Genomic DNA, 23,879 nt, shown 5'->3' with positions numbered 1-23,879 from the left:
TTTCATAATATTTTATAAGAATTATATTCTATAAAAAACACCTTCACAATAATAAATAAAAATATCTTTAAAAAATACGTTATTTATTAAAGAATCGAAAAAATATCATGCATTTACTATTAAGAAGAGATTACAGTATTATTTCAAAAAAATAATTATAAATATTATAAAATAGAAAGAATGTGTGTGTGGAATATTTACATATTTTTATAATCTAACAGTGTGTATTTAAATGAGAAATCATATTAATTATCACTATGCATATATTGGTAATAAAAAATAGAATCATGCATATTGGATACCAGTACCAATTTAGTAATTTAGTTAAAACAAGAAAATTTATGTAAGTAGATTCTAGAAAGCTACTCATCGCATACGATTTGCACCGAAACCAACCGTGGTTAAAGTCTTTCCTTGATTTTAAGATTCCAAAGGAAGTTAATCGTTCGCGTTTATATACGAACGAAAATTTCACAGCATGCTGTGATCCATCGCCATCCGGTAAATTGTAGAAAACCAGTCGAGACTCCGATCTTTGGTCAATAAACTCACCCCGAAGGCTTCTCATCCTTATCACCAAAATCGGACCTGATATCGATGATGCCGATTCCGTTATCCAAGATCTTGCCTTCTTTGCACTGATAATAAGGCACACATTCGCAGTCGTCAGGTTTCAAAGGTGTTTGATTCGCGATGCCGAGGGTGACATTTGAAGAAGTAGTGTTGGGGTTGCCGAAGACGTCTTTGATGATGCTATCGACGTCGCTGCCCTGAGGGGTCGCTGTAGCATTTGTGGGGAACACCTGATCGATGAGGTCGTCGAGACTACCTTTTTCTTGCGGGAACGCCGTAACCAAAGTCGTGCCGACCAAGGTCAATGCAAAAACCAGTCGTCGCATGGTTTGCGCCAAGGATTCTTGGCTGAAACAAACACGAAAATGGTGTAATATCTCAGAGGCAGTATTGCGGAATGATCATATCTAAATCGATTTTACGACGGCTCCGTAAAATCTCGTAATGGCAAACGTGTAAAGAAGAAACACCTTTTTTTGAAGCTATAAATAGCGATGACGTACCGATGCCTCACTCTAAGGTAAAAAAGAAAAAAAAAAATGCAAACTAAGTAGCTCGAGAAATCTTTAATCACATTTGTCTTTCGTACGATCATTAACATGAAGCAATTTAGTCTTCGGTAAATCTCGGATATCATCGAGAAGCGTTATTGAATAAAATGCACTTTAATGTGTGCAGATGATAACGTGTTTACATGCTGCGTCAACAGAATAGAGGATATGTAATAAATGTGTGTATGAAAATAATTTTGACATCACTAGTGAATTGTTTAAAGAACATTTGAAACAGCATTGTGAAATGAGCTTGCTATTTTATATTTTATCTTATTACAGTCAAACTTATCTCTACGAATAAACATCTTTTTATATTACAAATAAAGTTAGATTTCACAGTTATTACAGAATATTTATCATAAATATAATAAATATTTCTAAATATTTTTTACTTGGATTCTAATGTTTTAGAATGTTTAGAAATATCAGCAATATAATACATATACATGTCCTACATATGTGTTTCTGTAATCTATCTAATTTTTCTACTTGTCGGGAATCTCCCGGTTGTCGGAAACAAGATTAAATCAAATTATATTCGTTCTAATGATCCTAGTAATTCGTGATAAACGTAATGAGTCATAAAAAAATTTGTTGTTTAATCAGAACAAAGAAAAGCAACTTTTAATACAGATTAGACAAAATTGCATGTTGAAATTTAGTTGGAATTTTTACAATTATCTAACAGATAATTATCATAGATAACTGCGACAAAAGATGATATATTAACGACTTTTACGTATTTATGAATTATTTTAAAATTAATTAATATCCTCTAATCTGATGTATTATATATTACGAATTCTTTTTCATAAAAATATTAATGTGTGTACGTACAATACAAATTGTACTTTTTATGCAATGAAATTCATAATGTATATAAATTATATAATATATATGTAGATCAGATTAAAGGATATTAATTAATTTGAAGTAATTGATGAGTATACTTATTGTACATTTTGCTACTCCGATTTTATACTATCTCTCCTTATTTCTATATATTTTACTATTACATCTAAGGTATTTTTCTAATTATAACAATAAGATTATTTCAAAATTTCAATTCAATGCTAAATCCAAAAGAAAGAACTGAATCCTTCAAACAACTTATAATTTTTCCTAAAATAAGTATGACCATGAAATACACGCAATAATTTGACCAAGTAATTATTCAAAATACTTGATACCTTTAGATAATTAACATTCTGCAATAAAAATACATATAAATATTCGTCATCATTTATATAAATATTTGTTAACATTAATTTCTATATTTTATTTGTACATAAATGCACTCTGATAAATCATAGATGTATCGCGAAAGTATGTTTTGTCACTTATTCCGAGCATTCAACATTTTTTTACCACATGGATCTGATTAATTTCATAATTGATACGTTAATAATTACACACGATAATGCCGTAGTAAGTTATGTAATATTTCTGTTACAAAATCTTCTTACAGAACGTTTATTTAAAATTACTTGCCACTGACCTTTCAGCGTCGAATTTTTCGTAAAACCGGTATCAGTTTCCAGCTACTTATAACTTAGAAATTACAAGAATTTTATATCAAGAAGTTATAAAAGGAAATTATATACGATAGGATAATTTCAAGAATTTTACATGTCAAAATTATATAATCATTATATGATCATAACTATACATTACCTAATAATCGCGGTCATATGTTAAGGCAGAAAAATAGATTCGATATTATCATTATTATTGAAGCACAATCAAATATAATTTAAATTATGATTCTCTCTCTTTCTCTCTCTCCTCTCTCTCAAATAAACAACAAATCTTATCATTGAACATTCAGAAAACTTGAACGAAATAAGTTTATATTATTATCAAATTTGACACAGTACTCACCAGAAAGAAATACCAAAATACAATGAACAACAAACGAGCACCTTCCACTCGAAGCAGCGAATAGTTCTGAGTTAAGATCGTGAATTCTTCTGTGTGCATCAAGAAATCCCTACTCCAAGCACGTTTATCATGTATTCTCCCCACTTTCCTTCTGTCATTGCTACTCCAAGACTTGGAGAACCGGCATTTCCCACTCATACATCGACCCTGAGATTCGACGTTGTTTTCCTGGAAGTTCCAGTAGAGAAACTCATGCGTTCCCTTAATTAATGCAAAATTCCCCTTTTTCGTGACGCACAACACTGAAAAATTCATCGGAAAAAAAAATATAAATATCTGTTGACCCAAACTGATCTTAGATCAATAATAATCAAGCGAGTCCTTCAGATACTGATATGCAGAAAATCTTCGACATACTTAAATAAGTTTTTTGAAAAATGTCAATTATGGTCGTACTTTGTCAAATAATTATTTTTGTCCAGATTCTTACAAATCATAACGTGGCAATAATTTATTTAAGTACACGGAAAGAATAATTTTACTGAAATATCTAAAAGTGTATAGCTAGATACAGACCTGAAAATAATTTGTTGGATCACCAAAGTAATTATGTAAAACTCTCAAGCATGATAAACAATGCTGCAAAAAAGTTTTGATATTCTCACACAATAAGCAACCAGCTTATTGTGTGAGCGTCCATAATTATATTAGTTACTTTGAATAATTTAATAAAATTATTTTCAGACTTGTATCTAGATGAATTTTAAATACAGTAAAACTATTTTTTGTGCACAATATAATTTTAATATTAAAATCTGACAATCACATTACTTTCTAAAAAACTCGATAAAGGTATACGCAATCGGTCTCGTCGCTTCGCGTACCTTAGAGCTACTATGTCTCTTGATTCTTGCGAAAGCTTCAAGCGCGAATGTACATGATAAATTGATATCTTTTACGTCTTTGCTTGGCAATTGTATTTGTTGTGGAACAATGTATTCTGCAATACTAGTTTCGATTTTTATCCAGGTTTTCTTCAATGGAATGGCTCTGAATAAAGTTTTATCAAAAAGCCAAACCATATAAAAAGTTTATTCATTTCGTGTAATTAGTTGAAATTTAAATGTTGCAATAAAAACTTTGAATAGAATTATTTAGCTAATGTTTGTGAACTTAACGCAAATTTAAAATTACATTTTATCCCTTTTTAAGTTGAAAGAAATTTCAATTTTTTTCTAATGAATAATAAATCATCAATCTCGTTTGATTCTTTTCCGCGTAGCTTACCGCAAAAAGAGAGATGGACAAAAAACAATAAAATATCTTAATAAAATATAACAAATAAGTACGCAAATTTTAATGTCATCTAAAAAATTATAAAGAACAACAGTTGCAGATCACTGATATTTATATCAATATGAAAACTAAATTATTCTCTTTCTGTTTCTACATCAATACGTAATATTTGTCGTTTGAGTTTCCTTAAAGCTTATAGGAATATGATAAATAAGTATAATGTTGGTAGGCTACTTACCCCGATTTGTCCCCACATCGTTAAAGGAAAAGCATGTTAAAAAATAAACAGTCGAGTATGTCCCACTTCGTCATTAATGACGCACGTCAATATAGAAAGAGATTGTTGAGATTGTCAAGCTTCGATCACCGTTTAGTTGCATGCGATTCAGGTGACACGTAATATCATCAGACATTGTCCGCAGGTGTCGCAATATCACATTTTATTCAATATTATATCTGATCGGAAATGCCGCTTAACATCCCCATTTTATCGAACGCGAGAAACATAAATAAAACTATTTATTAGCTCGCAAGCAAACTCTGTAAAAGTATTAAATTATTAAATTAAAGAAAAATTTATCGTGAAATTAAGGAATCATAATCTTTAAAATTAGCTGAGCAATTGAAAAAACAAATTTTCTCATAATTCTTTCATAAAAAAGACTAATGAAGTTATGATTTGTATATTTTCTTTGTTGTTTATAATAACACAATTATACCACAACTTGGAATAGAACTGAAAACGTTAAAATATTCTGTAGTAATACAATAGATTCATCATTGCTGATAATTACGATTAATTGTTAGCAGGAAGTCATAAATACACATCTAGCTGCTTAACTAAATGGTTGCGTCTTCATTTAAAACATGTTTTTACGTCAGTAGAATGTTAAGTATTCTTAAATGCGTAATTAAGATATTTTCATAATGCTCGGACATTGGTTAATCTAAGATTGTATTTGTCGAATTGTTTCAAAACAAGTAATTCAGATTGTGATTCTTTTGAATTAATCAAAATTTACATTTTCAAATATAAAATAAAAAACTGTATGTGATAGCAAAGTTCAGTGTGATGAGATAAATGCTGCGCTTTTTATGAATGTAAATATCGTGTTTATATTATCATCAGATTTCGAACTTGGCGAAATTGCGCTAAGAAAGAAAGCGCAAATAGAGTAAATGTAAAAAATATACGTACAGAGAAGATATCTTTTTAAAAAACTATTTTTACAAAGTTAATATTAATTAACAATTTATTATAATATAAAGAATACAATAGGTTGTACATTTTTTAAATTATTTTATACTTAAAAAAGTCTGGGTATAACAAATAATAATTAAAATATATTATCTTCAAAATAAGTGAAAAAAACGAAAAAAATGTAATATTTTAAATGTACTAAAAATACAAGTTGATAAATTTAGATAAATTCTGTAATATATGATCATGAACATGCGTAACTCTTTTGTTTATGTTTATTTAGGATAAAATAATGTACTATGTACTTACTACATAAAATTGCTAATTAATTTTCTACATATAAGGTCTTTTTTAAATAAAAATTGATCCTGTATGAATACTTTTTGCACTCACTGTAAAACATAATAATTACAGATATAATTTTTTCAATTTAATATATAGATATTTTTTTTTAAACGAGTATTTATGCAAAGAAAATATTAATTCTTATTTTTAAAATCTTACATTATTTTCAATGCATAAAATTATTTTAGTACAACTAATTTAATATATTATATAATATTTATTACGCAATTAGACAAATATATATTTAATTATTAAAAGATTATACCGTGGTAGAACTCTTCTACTAGATTCTCCAGTTCTGGAATCAGTTCTTCCAGTAGCCGTGATCGTCTAGTGGTTAGGACCCTACGTTGTGGCCGTAGTAACCCAGGTTCGAATCCTGGTCACGGCAATGTGGATAACATTGTCACGGTGGAAGCTTTTTTTTAGTTGATTTTCAAATTACGCTATTTTAGAATTGTAGTTATATCAAATTATGTGCTTATATAAAAATAAAATGCATAATTTTAAAAAAATTTCTTGATTTTTTATTCGGATATATGTGTTTTGAAAACACGTGTCATCAGTACTTCTAGAATTTCTTAAATTGATATGATAGAAAAAATAGAGAAATAAAGAAATATTTAATATACATATATAATGTAACAAAAATATCGACTTTTGCAAAATTGTTTAACTATATCTTTTATTATATATATTTATCTTATTACTAATAATGTTACATTGATTATTATAGTCTTCTCAGTCGAAATATATATGTAATTATTTAGAATTTTTTTATTTATCGGCGAACAAAGTTTAATTCCGAATCTTCACTCAATTCTTCCAGTAGCCGTGATCGTCTAGTGGTTAGGACCCTACGTTGTGGCCGTAGTAACCCAGGTTCGAATCCTGGTCACGGCAATGTGTAAACATTGTCACGGTGGAAGTCTTTTTTGTAAATTTTTTGATTATTCATATTCAGATAATATAGTTAACAAAATTTTGTCATATTTCGATAATTTGAATTTTTTTAGAGCTTTCTTAAAGAATGTTTGCAGATCACCTTATTATATCATGGAATAAAATGTGCTTAACTTTACAGCGAATAATTTTTCGATGCCTTATAATTCGAAAGATGTACGAGAAACATTTTGCCTCGAAACTGGGACAAATATACGCTTAACCTCAGAGTCTTTCCCACGCTATGATAAGATTTATGATGTTACATAAATATAGATATATAGCTAAAACAAATATAATCACAGTTATTCGTTTTCGGAGAATGCATTTATGACGCACTTATTATTATTCATTGCATAACAAGAAGACTAAACGAAATACGAATTACTTGAATAAACTAAAATAAATAACAAAGTATGAAGTATATAAAGTATGCAAAGTTATTTAAAAAGACTCAAGTGTTATTAAAATACTACACTTTATTATTATTATTATTATTTTCATAAGTTATGAATAATATTTTACGTACACAGCACATCGTAGTCACGCGTGTTGAAATATTAAACTATAATACATATAACACATTATTATATGCCATAAGTCGTAAACTGTTGATCTATCCATTGACGATGTTGCGGTACGCTGGCATATACTGCAGGCACATTAGAAGCTCCACAACCAATACCCCACGATACAATACCAGCCTAAAGTAAGAATTTTTATCCCAGTTCATTTCTTTTATTCAATAGAAAAATGAATATTGCATTCAATTTATATTATAAACTCAAAATGCTTATGAACTGAATTGAAAAAAATAGCAATTAATATAAATAAATAAGAATTAAAAGAATAAATTTTACTGATTGGAACAGTATAATTACGATATAACAACGCGGATGTTTAAAACAAAGATATTTAAAGAAAGATTAAAAAGAAAGCATTAAGTTTATTCATTCCTTTCTGTTCACTGCGCTAAATTCTTTTTGGTATATAAAAATATTATTTTTATTATAATGTTTTTCACCTGAAAAAATTGTCCTGAAGCTGCTTGACAAACCAACGGTCCACCGCCGTCGCCGCGGCACGTATCTTTATTCGCTTCACCGCCGGCGCACATAAACGATCCATGCAATTGAAAGTACTGGCCTAATTTCGTGCTTCGTAAACGCGTTTGACAATCTTCTCGATTAACGATAGGAAGATTCACCTTTCGAAGCTCGACCTGATATTGCCCTTCCGATCCTAAAACAAGATTGTGTGAATTAGTGCTAATTTTGATGAACAAATAGTAAACAAAAATCTGTAATCTCAATTCGAGCTCACCGAATGAATTGCTGCTCCATCCTATTCCGTAGCATCTGGTCCCGGCCAAGAAGACTTTACCTTGTTTGGGAAGGCAAATTGGTAAGACATTCGCGCTATAACTGATTGGTTTTGCCAAAATGAGAACAGCAACATCATGGAAAAGTCCGTCGTTATAATACGACGGATGTATAGCTATTGCGACAATTTTCGCTTCTTGAATAGGCAATGGTTGAATATTACTTCCTATGTTCCACTGGCCAAAGCGTGCAATCAAATTTTCAGGTTTTCGGCTGTTAAAAAATTAAGATGAAAAAAAAATAAAACGAATAAAATCAATGAGATTATGAGAGATGTTTTAAAAAGTCTTGTTTTTTTTAAGTTGTTCGAAAAGTTCGTTACAAATTTTCTAACTCGAAATAGTATATTGTACATTTAAAAAATTAGCGATTATACTATTTAATAGAGTAAAGTTTCAGTTTTAGGAATCTGATTTCTTAATTGCGGTACAATGAAACTTTCCGAACAACCTAATATTGTAGCAATTTCTTGCGTCTTTTGTACACACGCACATACTTTACAACGCAGTGAGCGGCAGTGAGGATGGCCCCATTACTGATCACCGAAGCACCGCAATGAAAACTGTAAGAACCGTCGGTCGTAGATTGTAGGAAAAGTGCGACCATCCATGGAAATTCAGCGAAATAGGTTTTCCCAGAATCAGAGGGAAAAGGTTGCGCTGTAAGCGATTGCTGTTATTATCACTCGAACAATTAATATCCCTGAATAAGCTAGATATACTATATTGAATTTAGGCGACTTTAACCAAACTCGATCAAATTCCGATTAACTTAATCGACGGATAATTTAACCAGAAACTCTTAAAACAAAAAATCTACAATACACAATTCGTTGTTCTTATATAATATCTGTTTTTGATAAGCACATAATTCCATTAATTAATTAAATTCTATTAAATAAACCTAATTATATTAATTTATTTGTATTACTTACACTTTTACTATATAAATGTACAGTTTAATTTTAATCTCTTTCCAACTAACTCTTGTTCTTCTAGTTACATGAATTAGAGAAAAATGAAGAGTAAGATGAACCGAGAAGTTAATCTATAAAAAAAGTGTTGATTGGAGTTTGATTAAAGTTGTTCCTAGATATAGTTTTGCACTGCATCATTAATACGTACCTATATATAAATATATAGCTTATACTTACATGGTGCGTAACCATTGTTTTGTATACCACAAGTGATTTGCGAAGTCGAACGATTGGATGATCCATTCGCAACAACACTGGATGAGGAGACGCTTTGAAGATTGATCCCTATGAGCCGACAGCATACCTGGTCCGCCGAAGAGCACAATGTGAACCTCGAATCAATTATACCAAGACCATCCGGATTGACCGCGTTCCCTTCAGAGCACAGCCAGGTTTTAACGCAGTAACATTCTTGTGATGTACCAGGATTTTTCAATTGGCCCAGGTCCGTATTCGGCGTGACTGACATGTTTATACAAGACGGTATGTTTGTCGACGTGCAGATATTTCCATCTGCCAAGATCCGAGAAACTCTGGGGTCTATCATGGCACCACCGCCGGATGTAATGACGGCCATGCAAGTCAAACATAAAGTGACGTTATCGCATACGAAACACATTTGCTGACCATGAGATACCATAGTGACTGTGGGTGGTACTATGGTCGTCGTAACAGCTGTGAGTGGTACTATGGTAATCGTGAGCGAAGAACTTATTTTTTGCTGCGCCAATATCCTGCAGCAAATCAGGTCGTCGGGGCACAATCCGTACCGCGGAATTATTACCCCCTCTCCGAACATGGTGACTATTCCATTAGGATCACATAACGATATCATAACACACGTACAGTTCAATGCGGTTATAGGAGAAGTCGTCGGTGCTGCAGTTGGAGTAGGTGTTGATGGTGGCATAGTTGGTGTTGCCATTGAAGGCATTGTCATTGATGACGAAGTTGGAGATGTAGCTGGAGGTGTCATAGGAGTTACATTTGTTGAAGATGTAGCTGGAGGTGTCATAGGAGTTACATTTGTTGAAGATCTAGCTGGAGTTGTCATACTAGTTACACTTGGAAATGTAACTAAAGGTGTCACATTTGTGCGAACTGTATCTGGCAGATAGCAGCAGACCTCCAAGTCTCCGGTACAAGGCCGATTAGTGCCAGCACTGCACAAAATTAATTGAAGTAATCATATAATTAAACATTCTAGAGATTGACTTTACCATTATCAATTAATTGAAAACTTAATTTGATCAGCAAATTAAACATAACGCTTAAAGAGAACTTAAAAGGGAAAATAAAAATTAATCAGTTTTAGGATTTTAAAAATCGATGTGGTAAAATCGAATCAATATTAGATAAAATTAAAATAACAAAGTTATAATGTAAGATTAAAATTTGATACACATGAAAAGTAACGTTAAAATTAATCGATATCAATAGCAGCATACGCAATACTAATTGATTATCGAACTTCGATTAATTAATTGAATTAACTCACCGCTCGTCGAATATTCCGGACCCATCGGTGATGATAGTCTGGTTCCTGTCGCATAAATAGAAAGGTACGCAGATACAATCTCTTACTGGAGTGGCGGTGGTGGAGAAAATCTTGTCTAGCTTCTGATACCGCGTTTTGCACTTAAGCAGATGTAAAAAGAATACAGACGACGAATCGGTAAACGGCACATCCTGATTTTGATAATTAACTGTGCCTTTCCGAATCATTGATTTGTCAATCTGATCGAGTTCATGTTTCACCCTTTCTAAAGTAATCGAAACATTAATCGTCATTGTGACGACAGCTACCAGCACGTAAAGCCGTGACATGACGATGTGTCGTTACTATTCGGTAGAACGCTGTCTATTGAACGATTTTTTAACACGAGCATGCGTTTATGTATACAGGATGTACTAGTATTTCCCGGGTTTATGGGAACAGATGCAGATATGACGCTAATAGCGTATTATCTTTTGTCATAACGACCAATTTTCGAAGGCAAAATATAATAGCTACGCGTCATACATCAGCATGCGTTTAAAAATACAAAGAGTGCAGGGATTTTTGTAGAAAAGTAAAATACAAACTAAGCAAAATATTTTTAAAAATACGAAAAATTACTAAATTTTTATCCGCTATATACGGAATAAAGACAAATTAAATCAATAATTTATTAACAAGTTTTTTTTATATAAAATTAAACAAAAATACATGCTTAAGAGTAATATAATAATACAATTATAGATATTATTTAAAGTAAAAAATAACAGTATAAATACAAAAAAATTTATCCGATAGTAGATTTTAAATAAGTGTAATATTAATATTAATAATTTTTCGTTTAAACAATTTAATTATAATTCTGCAGTAATTTAGCAGTATATACAATCACAATATGTGAAGGACAATCCGTTTAACTGGTCAAATATAAAGGATGTGACCTACTTATTCAATAGCCATTATCGAAATAATCAGATGGAATTTTAAGCTGGTGTGTGTGTGTGTGAGCGCGCGCGCGCGCGTGGGTGTATCAGTTCACCTTTAAATAATACAGTTATTAAATTACGTAATGAGAACAATAGTAAAATTGAATTTTATAAAACACTGTGTAATAATTGTTAATTATGTCAATTACGGTACGCAATGGTATTTCTTTTTATATTAATGCAGATTGATTCATAAAGAAAGCGAATTTTTAAACTGCTTTAGTTGAAAAATAATAAAGTGATATAAAAGAAATAGGTTACTGCTGTATGAATTATCAAACTGATCTTATGTGCAATTATTGCAGATATCGCAAAAGACGCAGTCACGCAATATTTAACGATTTATTTTGATCTATATGTAAGGGCGGAAAGTATTACATATAGATTTTTAATAAATTTTATTGTATCACAAATACATCGTTAGTAATGAATAAAACTTAATAAAGGGCGACATAATATTAAGAGAAAAATACATTTTTAATTCAAATGCATATATTCTATGAATCATTATTAAACATAATACAATTTTGTACAAATACATTTAAATAATATATTAATATGGCGGAAGTAATAATAGTATAATTATCCTTGGTACAAATATTTGGAATGGCGAGATTATTATTATGACGATTATGCGTAAGAATATAATCTTAAAATACAAACGAGTACAAAAAAGGAAAAGCGTGTCCAGAATGCACGAGACTAATTCCGAATAGGCGGAAATCTAATACAGCGAATAGAGGAAATACAAAAAAAATAAAAATCCAAAAAGTTTGATCGCGCGAGTACGTTTGCGTTTTGGATAAGTATATAATAAAGTTTTCTTGGGTTCTGCGTAAAATATTAATCGGTTGGACGAATTCCAACACACGCAGACAGGAAACGCGTAAATTGGGTAAACTTCGATCGACATCGAAGGCAGTGATTGCGACAAAATAAATATTTATACAATTCTGTAAAACGTGCAACTGGACATGCTATACATTATCGTGAATCTGTGCGGACTGAAATTTGCTCATTTCTCTCTTTTCAAATTTCTGCCTATGTTATAACATGAAATTTGGTTCTTACATACTCCTAAATCGTTATCACCTGCTGCTGCTCTTAATCGCTACTGCACGGTCGGATTACTGTAACGTCATCTCGCGCCTCAGTATGAATCAGTCCGGTATAATATGACAGCACTGTGTGTGAACGGCGTAATTCTAAACTTCGGCCACGTATGCCATTAAGGTATGAGACGTGCATCTTACAGAGCTTAAGCACTTATTCGCATTATTAAGTGGGTAAGTCTCGTAATACAAATTACAAGAACACTACATTTCAATATCTTAGAAAGAAACGTAACAAACACTTGGCACGCTATAGTCTTAATTTCTAGTAGGAACATTTTGTAATATTTTCATATACTATTTAACATCTTGTAAAAATGGCTGTACAAAACTAAGATATTTATCGTACTGTCTTTTGTGATATTCGAATATATATATTTTCCTTTCTTTCGAGATCGATATAAAACTTTTAAAACATTTCAATTCCTAAGAGAAACTAAGAGGGTATGCTATGAAACTAATTTCATAGTAAGATTGAAGAACACTGAATCGATTTTTTTTCAGCGTTCCTAAATTCTTAAGGATTAAATACACATGTTGAAATATATTTATCTCTGTAGAGCTAAAAATATTATTACAATACAATTTAGTTGTTAGTTACAAGTAAGAGACATTAGATGCCTTTTCCGTATTCGAGAAATCACATTTACACATTTTTGAAAATCACATATACAATTACGGAGATGAAATTATTGCTTAGATTATTATTTATTAAAATTTATGAACAAAAAATTAATTTTTAATTTTTTTTAAGAAAGAATTGAAATGTTTTAAAGATTGTGTAATTTAATAATTATTCGTTGATGTAATCTGTTAAATGTCGCAAATAAATTTATGAAAATTTTACTTAAATATTAGTTGCTTTAATCTGATTATCGAAATTGTAGGAATTGTTGAATCAAAACGTACAACGTTGAATTAAGTTATCTTATACTATGTGTGTCTTATATCCTACAGTTAAACTTTAAACATTTTATATCGCACAGATAGTGGAAAAATTGAAAAAAGTTTCTAAATTTCACTGAAATTTCAATGTTAAGTTAACCTGTAACAATAAGTGGAACACTTCAAACTTATCTAACTAAGAGTGATCGACAGTTTTGAAAGGAGAAAAAACTACACATTTTTTGTTTAAAACTTACACACTTATACGAAATTATCTCTTTGTAATTTGCATAATTTGATAAACTTTCAAAACAATTAAAAAAAAAATTATATTTATTGAGGAAGCTCTTTGGTAGTTTAATTCGCACGTTCTCTTTTGAAAACAAAACTATACTCGACTAAACGAGATATATTACCTCTCTCTTCTACTGTCTTCACCGTCAACGAATATAATATAATCTTTATAATGTACATATTTACTTTTATTTTAATATATATACAACATGGTAACAATATGAAAACGAAACGTGTCCTTTAGTGAATCTTAAGGAACACCAGAAAGAAGAGTGTCAACTGAGAAAAAACAATGTGTCTTCCACGAACTGTCAAATCCATGAGGCAAAAGCTAGCTACGTATATAAACATGAGGAAGCGTGATCTTAGCAGTAGCTTCTGTTTCGACGGCCTTGACAATATCGTAGTGAAACTGACAGTGACAATACCTCGTATCTAATGTTCCGTCTAAATTATGATAATAATGTGAAATGTACAGAATTGAGAATAGGTCATTTTATATCCAATGGATGGGATGGTTGGAAGGAATAGCTAAAAGGATGAAAAAGGAAGAGGAGATGGAATAAATAAAATGTTCATGGAAACGTATAAAAATTATAAGTACAATTATTATGGGTTAAGAACTTGTGATAAAAGGCACAGGTTTTTACGTAAAGGACACGCTTCCACGAACAAAATATTGACATACAGACGATAATTCATGCGCACATAACATTTTATACATCTTATAACAATAAGATGTTTAAATAAATATCACTGCTCAAATAAGAGCATCGAGATCCAAAATAGTCACTTTTATATCCTTCAGTCAAGTTCAATATCAGCAGATAGACTCACGTTCAGACAATGCGGATTTCAAACTTGCAAAAGTGCACGGATTTAAATGGTATGCGCATAGTTATCTCTTGTACATTAGTGTAACTCTTATATAAACTATACTTTATACTATATTATATATATATATCATAAAATATAAAAACTGAACATTTCGACACGTTAAGGCACATGTTATCATCACAACTTTTATTTTCAAAACTAATAATATATGTATATATATATATATATATAGAAAATTAATAATTTTAATAACAATTCGCGAAGATGCAATCATGACGTAAATAACATAATTGTCGAAACGTTCCGCTGAACGTTACAATGAAAAAATAAATTAAAATAAATTAAAATAAAGATGTGCGTGTGTCTTGATTGCAAAAATTTAGTGTTAACTGTATACTACGAGGAAATACGTTTTCAAATAGAAAATAAGAGACTAATGCTGATAAATACATTACTAAAATGTCTAGGCAAGGCTCTAAGATTTTTCCTTAAAAAATCGTTATTTCGAAGTCAAGGCGAATTAAGAAACGTGATTATTTTCCTTATTTGTATGCGTGCAATGAATAAACTTTATACACGATTTTTATTCTCAAATACGTCTCTGAAGTCAAGCTGTCGATATTTATAAATGTTGCATTGTACAAAGCAATGCAATATCTACTTCTTGATAATTTATATATCCGGTAAAATACACGGTCAAAAAATCAAGTTCTTCAAAAATTAAAGAAAGCGCCAAACCTTGACATATTTTTATATACATCCAAAATACGAGTTCTAACTTCCTTTATATGCTAGGTTATACCATCGTCATATTCTCGATTATTAAACAATTAAAATCCAACAGTAGGACACGAACAGCAAAAATAGTTTTGCTAAAGTATCTAAAAATTAAGCTAAGATACAGATTTGAAAATTATTTTGACAGTTCAACAAAATTATTTGCAAATCTACATCTAGCTCAATTTCTAGATACATCAGCAAAATCATTCCTCTTTTCGTATATCTGGTATAAATGGAATATAACTGTAAATCCATGATATCAAAAACGTAATACGTTCGCAAAGTGTAATTCAAATATAAATCCATAAATGGATCTGGCGAATTATGTGGATTTATTTCGGTTTTTTCGTTGACTATTCAGATTTGTGTTGAAAATCTTTGAATTGCAATCTCATTATCTAAGAAATGAATGTGCTGTTCATTTCGAAATATACCGTTTTTTCTAAAATCGTCTAACATTCGGTTTCGGCCTTTCATAATTAAGATATCAAATAAATATCTTAAAAAAACTATTGCCTGTCGAGAATATAATATCTAAATTGAGTAAGTCTAAAATTTCCCTCTCTAATTGTTTACATTCTTTCATGTTTGTAAACAAAAATTACGATTAGCTCTACAGATGTGATAATAAACAATGTGTACATACTGTTGAATCAACTTAATCGTACGACTCTCGAAATACGCATAAACCAGATTTCATTTTAAATCGACGCGTTTTCAATTTATCAGTATAATTTCGCATTATAAATTAAATTACAAATAGAATGAATGCAAGAGGTAGAATAGATTATATTATAGGTATAGCTATATTAAAGATATAAATATAAAAGAATGCGAGAGGTCAGCGAAACTGATAAGTTAAATTTCTCGATCTCGAGTTGCTGGTATTACAGCGCATTCGTGAAGATGTCAGATTATATGTCGGTTGTCAATATTTACGTTTACAAATTAATGTAAATGTACGAAGAAAAACATTGTACACATTAACCTAGGGAACTAGATTGTCTAACTCGGTACTTGGACGTATGCGGGGATAGCCTGTCAGCAGTTGATGTCGATATGCACTCAAAACGTTGCTTGCTTCTTACTCCTTCCTGTTAAAAATCTCACTTAGAAGATATTGTTATCGATTAAAGATTTTTTTATATTTATTCTTATTAAATAAAACAGAAACAATAGAAACATATATCAAGAGAAGAAAGAAATGTATAACATAAATTTTTAGAATAATATTCACTAATACCATAAAATAACTTTTAACATATATGACCTAATAAATTATTAATAGAAGATATTTATTTTCATCTTTTTGTACTACGTATTATCCATACATTAATCCACGAAACTAATTCCCTGAATAGTGTGCTATTATAACGATAATTTTTTCAAATTCACTATTTTTCTTAAGCTATAGTATAATAATAACACTAGTTTCACAAAATTAGTTGTCCAGATATAAATATAAACTGTTAATAGTTAATGCGTTCATAAAACAACGATTTTCAATACTCATACCCTAATTTTATAACTCTTAAAAACAATCAACAATGTTGATATCATTATATTATTGTGCAAAGTTTTATATATGATAAAAAAAACTAAACGATATCGTGTAATGTTACCAAACTATTATGAATTAACAAAATCAAAGTACTTGATAATAATTAAAAGACATTATCAATATAATGGTGCACTATCCGAACAAGTGAGTTTCGTGACTATATTATGTGGATATAATATAAATATATAAAAAAATAATAACTTTAAATCTAATCTTTCTTTCTTTATAATATTTGAGCTATTTTTTCAAAAATATATGATAAAAAGAAAATCTAATATGATAATACAGGAGTATTCACAAAATAATTTTATGCATTTCAATTTTTAAATTTAAATGCCATTGACATTTTTCTTTAACAAATTTTTTTTTTAGAAATGGGAGAGCTAACTTCACGCGTGTTTGTCTTTTTTTGATATTTCTCGTTATAGCTTTGGGTACCAAACGTCCGGAGTAGACTACCAAACGACCACCAAACAAATAGTAATGATTACTTTTAGATTTTTAATAGTTTTAGTCTTAAAATGCTCTAACAGAATGTAAATAAAAACAACATATCATTCCATTTAAAAAAAAAGACAGATTTGACCTTTGTCTATCCTTTATGCCTCCACCTACAAAACAATTATTGACATCACATTATGTGTCCCTCAAAAAAAAACAAGCAATTTTTGTTTGATACTTTTCTTTCTATTGTTAAGAACAAGCCAGTTATTCAAGTGACCTGTTTCAAATGCCTTACCCTGTATAATAAATATTAATATACTTAAAAGAATACGAAAATGTAAAAATTCTAATGACAAAGTTTAATTTTGTTAGAGGCTGTTTTATTCACTTAATCTATAAAACTTACATTAATTTCTAATTTATTGGAACATTTTCTATTCATTTACAATTCGTTCATTATTCATTTATAATTTATTCATTAATCATTTATAATTTAATAATAATTTAAAATTTGTTCACTATTTTGATTTATAATTTGTACATATTTATTTACATTTGTACACTGAGAAAAAAATATACAATATTAAAATTTAAATAAATATTTGTTTAAATAATACTAGCTAAATATTATTAAATGTAAATATATGTTTATTAGAACAAGAATTATTAATTTAATATAACTTATTTTCTTATTTACTAAACATTTATTTATACATTAAACTTAAAATTTATTATAAGTATGTAATTTAACTTAATGTAAATATATTAAGTTAATTATTATTTATAAACAAACATTTATTAAAATTTAGTACCTTCTTCAGTGCACATGTGACTAAAATACACTAACGTGTATTTACATTCACCTATAAATTACAAATTTATACTATTATTATTATTATCCTAGAGAAAGAAAATGTTCCACATCCACGTGGAAAGTGTCAAAACTTCTTACTTGCTATTTTGCCCGTGGAGTTCCTCGCGAGCTTAAAGACATTTGCTGTGCTTATGATATTAGGATTATATGGACCCTTCGGACAGTATTTAACCGTGTGTGCCTCATCGCCAGTTGCGCCGCAGATCGGGCACGTATAAGCCCTATCAATCAAAAATATCATTTTTTAAATATGTATAATATATGAACAAAAATTAAAAAGAAAACAATTCTTAATGTTATGTTTCGTACGAAAATATTTGCCAAAGAAAATTTTAAATATTATTAAAAAAAAAATGAAGAATTATTTGTGAGATAATGCAGGCTTTTATTTTTTACTTCTTCAATTAAAATTAAATAACATTGTATTTAAAAAATTATTATATTTTATAATAAATATTGTAAAACATTTAGAAAATGATTTTTCTTTTTACACTTTAGACTTTATCTTATTTTTACGTAATATACATTTATTTAGATCGTTATTATTTCGTAATGGTAACTGTATTTTAATCGTATTACCATTTATATGTGTATATATTCTTGCAACATAATCGCACTTAACCAGATACTAATCAGATCTAAACGTAAGAGATATTTCAATTGATAAAATGCCTAATGTATATTTTATCAAATAGCACAATAAAATGTATTAAGAATGTATTCGCGGTTTGCTTTGTTTCTATTTTTTTAATTAAACATACATCTTTACGTTGATTTATGTACAAATCTTGATACAAATTTAAAATGCATTATTAAGTCTGCACTAGTTCCGCCAATGGCTACGTTTACACCGTGCATTTAGGTCGCGGCCTAAACAATAGATGTCTTTGTTTATCCTGTAGGTTAAACAAAGACACCTATCGTATAGGTCGCGAACTAAGAGCACGGTATAAACGTAGCCATTGAAAAACGTTATTAGTCAAAATTATAAAAAGAAAGACTTCCTTTTTTATACATATAATAATATCATACAGTACACTTTATCCGAGAGATATTCTGAGAACGTCCTCAAGACATTCAGAAGATATAGGAACGTCTTCTGAAGATCGTCAAGATATCCATTGGAGGTTTGTGTTGTACGAATAAAGTACATCTATAATGCATAGATCATAGTGTATTAACCCATTATGCACGACTCCATTATTTTACAAATCCACACGAACTTACTATTAGTATGTAAGATACCAGACTGTGTCCTGTGCGTGAGCATATAATGGAAAGGTGAAATAAAAAAAATTTCTTTACACTAATCTGTTTTTTTCCCATACTTTTTACTAAAATACGTAGACATCTATACTAAGACGTCTAGTTTAGAGGAAAGACATTTAAGTTCTATTATATCTAAGAGAGAAGAGAATCTATTTTTAAAATAAAATATGAAGAACTACGAAACTGTACGAAAACTGAAGCAAAAAATTGCTTTGTCAGTAAGGAGTACTTTTGACCTTCAACTTAAATATTTGAGTTCTTGAGGCCGATTGCACCAACTTGAGTTACTTGATTTTTAAGCGTCATTTAAAGATAAAATAACGTTGATGCAATCGAGCCTCAGTCTATAGTTTCATTATTTTTCTGTAGTCATATATATATATATATATATATACATATTTTTTTTAACAGATTGACACGCCATAGATACTTTATGGATATTTCCTCCAACTAGATGTTCTAGTACAGCCGTCCACATCTTTTAGTAAAAAAAAAATACATAATCTATATTTTGTTTCCTACATATTTTATTTGTATAATAGTTACCCCATAGATATTTTCTACAATTAGATATTCTGGTATAAACGTATACATATTTTAATACAAAATATAAAAAACAAAATTAAGTAGCGTAAAAAATTTATTTATATTTTGCCTCTTTGTTGTATTAAATCATTTGTAGATCCCATATTATGTTCTGCGTTAGTTACAATCACGAAACTCTCTCTCTCTCTCCTCCCTCCCTCTCTCTCTAATATATATATATATATACATATTGATAGACTTAGGTAAATATTAAAAATCTTTTAATATTTACCTGAGGACAGGACATTCAACGCGTCCATCGACGTCTTTTAGTAAGTGCTGCCGATAGTACGTTTCCTCTTCCCCGTTATTTCTGCAGAAAACGCACTCCGTTGGTAAGGGTTTTTTATTTTTCTTTCGCCGTGATGCACTCTGTTTTGATAAGTCTGTATCCGCATCTGGACAATATTCGAAGTCGCGACCATTGTGTCGAAAATCTTCCATTACCTCATCAACTGTAATAAAGTATAAACGAGATCGTTTGAAAAATTTATTAAATAAAAAAGAAATAGGAGAAACAAACCAAAAAATCTTTAGAAATAGAATTTCTATTTAAGATTTAAAAAACTTTTCCTCCTACAGCTGTAACATAAATTAAAATCGAACGCGATAATTAGAAGAGAGACGCGGCGAAATATAATACTATTTATATTTTAAGTATGAAATATTTAGAAGATTAAATTTTTTTCTTTCAGAGTTTAAAAGTTTTTCTTTCACATTTAAAATTACAGTACCGAAAATCCATGTTTTCGAGATGCACGCAGAGGCGAACGTAATTCGATAGACCGCAGTTTGTAAACAAACACACAGCCGTTTTCGAGCCAGGCGGCTTCGAGTGTTTATCGGACACGATTATCATCATCGTCGTTGTCACGTCGGCAATCGGAACCATGGAATAAACATATCCTTGCAAGTATCTCAATAGGCTTTTGTCCCTCTTTGTCGATAAAATACGCTGCTCGCGGTGTGTGGCGGACAATCGGTCGCGTTCACAAAGATGTGCGGCAGTTAGGATGCACACGTGCAAGATGCGAGAGAGATTACAGGACGAATTGGTGTGTATTGTGGGAAACAAATTGACAGACAAACGCGGTTTTCTCTTTAGTGTAGGGTTCGGTTTATTGATGTGAGCAATAAATGATCTCGGAATTCTTACCTACGCCGAAAAATCCTGAGAAAATACTCGGACGTTAACAAGACGAAAATAAATCGACAGTAGAGATAGCAGAGTAATTAATATACGCTTTTACGTTTGTTATGATTCGTGTATCTCTTATACGTTTCTTTAACGAACAAGCCACGCGCATTTAAATCTCCAAAAAATCGACCGGTTACGCTGATACGATTAAATCTCAATTCAACAAGTATAATAATAAATATTCTAATAACGCATTAGTTGCAAATGAAAACAGTTAAGTTTTACATTTTATACATTACGCTGTAAATTGTTACCAACAATACAAGAGACTTAATTCGTGTACATTTGATTTTTATATGAGAAATTTGATTATATTATTCATATAATTTTAATTTTATTCACTACTATTATCTAAAAGGAGGAAAAGTTAAGAAAAATTCCCGATTTACTCGGATGGCTTCTTAAATTATACTTTTGTTTTCTTTGAGGTTTGCCAAGTGAGTCTTCTTTTAGTTTTAGTTTTCTTTACTTTCTAAGAAAATTTTGTAACGTGGAATGTGTCTTACAGTTTTTTTGAACAGTACTAAATAGTTTTTAGTTCGTGACGATGAAAATTTCCAAGAATTGCTCGACACTCTTTAAAAAATCACTTAAAGGAAAAAGGAATAAAATCACAAGAGATCCTTCGAGTTTTTTACATACTAATAATTGAAACCGCTTTAGATATCTTTTAATCATATTTTTCTGTCAAAAATTAATCCTTTTTCCTAAAGCATTTTTAGGTAAATTTTCTATATTTTCTTTTTACTTTTGCATTAAAAATGAAGTAGGCATATATCTAATTTAAAAAGCTGGTATCTTTCTTAAGGCAAAAAATATGTAAAAAGACATAGAACAAAGGATAAATTTAAAACTAGCTAATTTAAAAAACTAATTTATAAAACAATAAAAAATTCAATAAGAATGCAAACAGACGTAAGGCTTTTTTTCTCTACATTTTTCGAATTTTATACAGGTAGCTGCAAGATTGATTTGAAAATCGTTTTTACTGTCCCAAGGTGTTTAATAGTCAAAATCCTTTAAATCCAAATGTGTCAAGTTTCCTAGAGAATTTGAAAGTATGAACCTGAATACACATAACTTGGTAATGTCCATCTATATCAATGTAGTTTAATTTTAATCTGGTTTAATTTACTTTTTATCTTGTTCTAGTTTTAAGAATTAGAAAAAGATAAGAATAAATTAAACTGAGATACTAAAATTAATCTATATTGGCATCAGACGAAAGTTTCCATTTACAAAAAATAACAAAGCGTGAAAGCTGGATCGTAGAAGTATAAAATCAACATAATAATTAATAATTACAGCACAAAAGTGGATATAGTCTAAAAGAATACTAATTACGATTTGCAAGTGTGATCGCTACGACGGAGGACGAGCTTTCGGACGGCGTTAGTCCACAACACCGTGAAGTATCGCGATTACTGTTCCGTAGAACGCAGCATGAATTCCCAGTAATCGCATAAATATTTATAAATTCGAATCGGTAGAATAAAGAGTGCGGCGAACGTACCGGTTGGCAGTGGCCTCTTATTGAGAGGGACGTCGAACAGCCGCTGGATCTCATCGTTCAGACTGGGGTTGAACGGAAACAGAGAATTTTCCTCCAGCATTGGTAACATGCCGCACATGATCCGCCGGACGACGCTATTGAGAAACTCGTAGCAGGACTCGACGCAAGGCTTCGGCACGAGATTCAGGTAGCTTTAGGTAATTGCATGAACGCACGTGTCGCACGTCGCTCTTGAGGAACAGACCACTACTGACTGCGGACCGTCAGAGAACACGTCAGAATTACTGCGTGCGACTATCGGCGCTGTTGCGGTTGTTGACTGTTGAGGCACGACACGACCACGAGAAGACCTCTTACCTTACCCTTACATTTCAAGAGGAGGGGGGTTGCTCCCAGTCTCTCTCTCTCTCTCTCTCTCTGTCTCGTTCGGCTTGACCGGTGACGTTTTAGAAGAGTCTTTCGTAGCGCACGTGAAAAAAAAAGGGGGAGTGGGGAGACAAAGCGACACCGCGTCGCGCCGCTTCAAAACGAAGCCGCCGACGCCGCCGTATTCGTATGTTTACACGACCTCGGCGATCAGAGGGGCTGCGGATTTCGACGTTCAGCGTCGTTTCTCGGAAAATCTGACGCCGACTCGCATGTATGTCCATTGTATCAGGATGTACTCTGGATCAGTGTATGTTCAATAATAACGCGATCGGTCGATGAAACGAAAGAGACAGGAAACGAGTGTCCACGTCAAACATCTTGATCGTGCTTTAATTCTACGCGACGAGGTCGACCGAGTTTTTCAATACCGATCTAGACATGTGTGGATTATTTTATGCATTTTTTAATACTCTTTTATACACAATCATGTCAAACGTTATTCAACAATACATCGTTATCAATCT

The 23,879-nt window shown here is 30.7% G+C and overlaps 3 protein-coding genes and 2 non-coding genes across 7 annotated transcripts in view; 2 read left to right on the top strand and 3 right to left on the bottom strand.

The window, feature by feature from the left end:
* LOC108777751 (serine protease 44) overlaps positions 1–3,073 on the bottom strand; it is an 8,572-nt gene extending 5,499 nt beyond the window's left edge. Inside the window, exons 1-2 of one of the 2 annotated variants that reach the window (XM_018544710.1) lie at positions 3,009–3,073; positions 553–921 (exon numbers count right to left, since the gene is read on the bottom strand). In XM_018544710.1, coding sequence (XP_018400212.1) covers positions 553–899 — 347 coding nt within the window. In that variant the 5' untranslated portion in view covers positions 900–921; positions 3,009–3,073. The remainder of the gene's footprint in view (positions 1–552; positions 922–3,008) is intronic. The other variant, XM_018544711.1, reaches the window with a different exon arrangement.
* A 3,096-nt stretch (positions 3,074–6,169) lies between these two features.
* TRNAH-GUG (transfer RNA histidin (anticodon GUG)) lies at positions 6,170–6,241 on the top strand. Its single transcript has one exon. It is a non-coding gene; the product is annotated as a tRNA-His (tRNA).
* Positions 6,242–6,681: 440 nt separating this feature from the next.
* Positions 6,682–6,753, top strand: TRNAH-GUG (transfer RNA histidin (anticodon GUG)). The gene has a single exon. It is a non-coding gene; the product is annotated as a tRNA-His (tRNA).
* A 626-nt stretch (positions 6,754–7,379) lies between these two features.
* LOC108777750 (uncharacterized) lies at positions 7,380–10,977 on the bottom strand. Its single transcript, XM_018544709.1, has 7 exons — positions 10,649–10,977; positions 10,216–10,313; positions 9,328–10,152; positions 8,671–8,833; positions 8,116–8,387; positions 7,817–8,034; positions 7,380–7,496 (listed from the first exon to the last, which is right to left on the bottom strand). Exons 1-7 carry the CDS (start codon positions 10,975–10,977, stop codon positions 7,380–7,382), a joined length of 2,022 nt encoding a protein of 673 aa, XP_018400211.1.
* Positions 10,978–16,430: 5,453 nt separating this feature from the next.
* nanos (RNA-binding protein nanos) lies at positions 16,431–23,104 on the bottom strand. Of its 2 annotated transcripts, XM_018544705.1 has the most exons (4): positions 22,987–23,087; positions 20,508–20,730; positions 18,500–18,642; positions 16,431–16,636 (listed from the first exon to the last, which is right to left on the bottom strand). In XM_018544705.1, exons 1-4 carry the CDS (start codon positions 23,084–23,086, stop codon positions 16,608–16,610), a joined length of 495 nt encoding a protein of 164 aa, XP_018400207.1. In that variant the 5' UTR covers position 23,087; the 3' UTR covers positions 16,431–16,607. The 2 variants fall into 2 exon arrangements, with proteins under 2 accessions (XP_018400207.1, XP_018400206.1); XM_018544704.1 differs by lacking the exon at positions 16,431–16,636 and having other exon boundaries at positions 18,486–18,642; positions 22,987–23,104.
* Between the last annotated feature and the right edge of the window lie 775 nt (positions 23,105–23,879).

The sequence above is a fragment of the Cyphomyrmex costatus genome, unplaced genomic scaffold (genome assembly GCF_001594065.2).
Source record: "Cyphomyrmex costatus isolate MS0001 unplaced genomic scaffold, Ccosl1.0 scaffold460, whole genome shotgun sequence".
Lineage (NCBI taxonomy): Eukaryota > Metazoa > Arthropoda > Insecta > Hymenoptera > Formicidae > Cyphomyrmex > Cyphomyrmex costatus.
The sequence above is the reverse complement of the archived record's forward strand: the minus strand, read 5'-3'. Positions and strand labels throughout refer to the sequence as shown.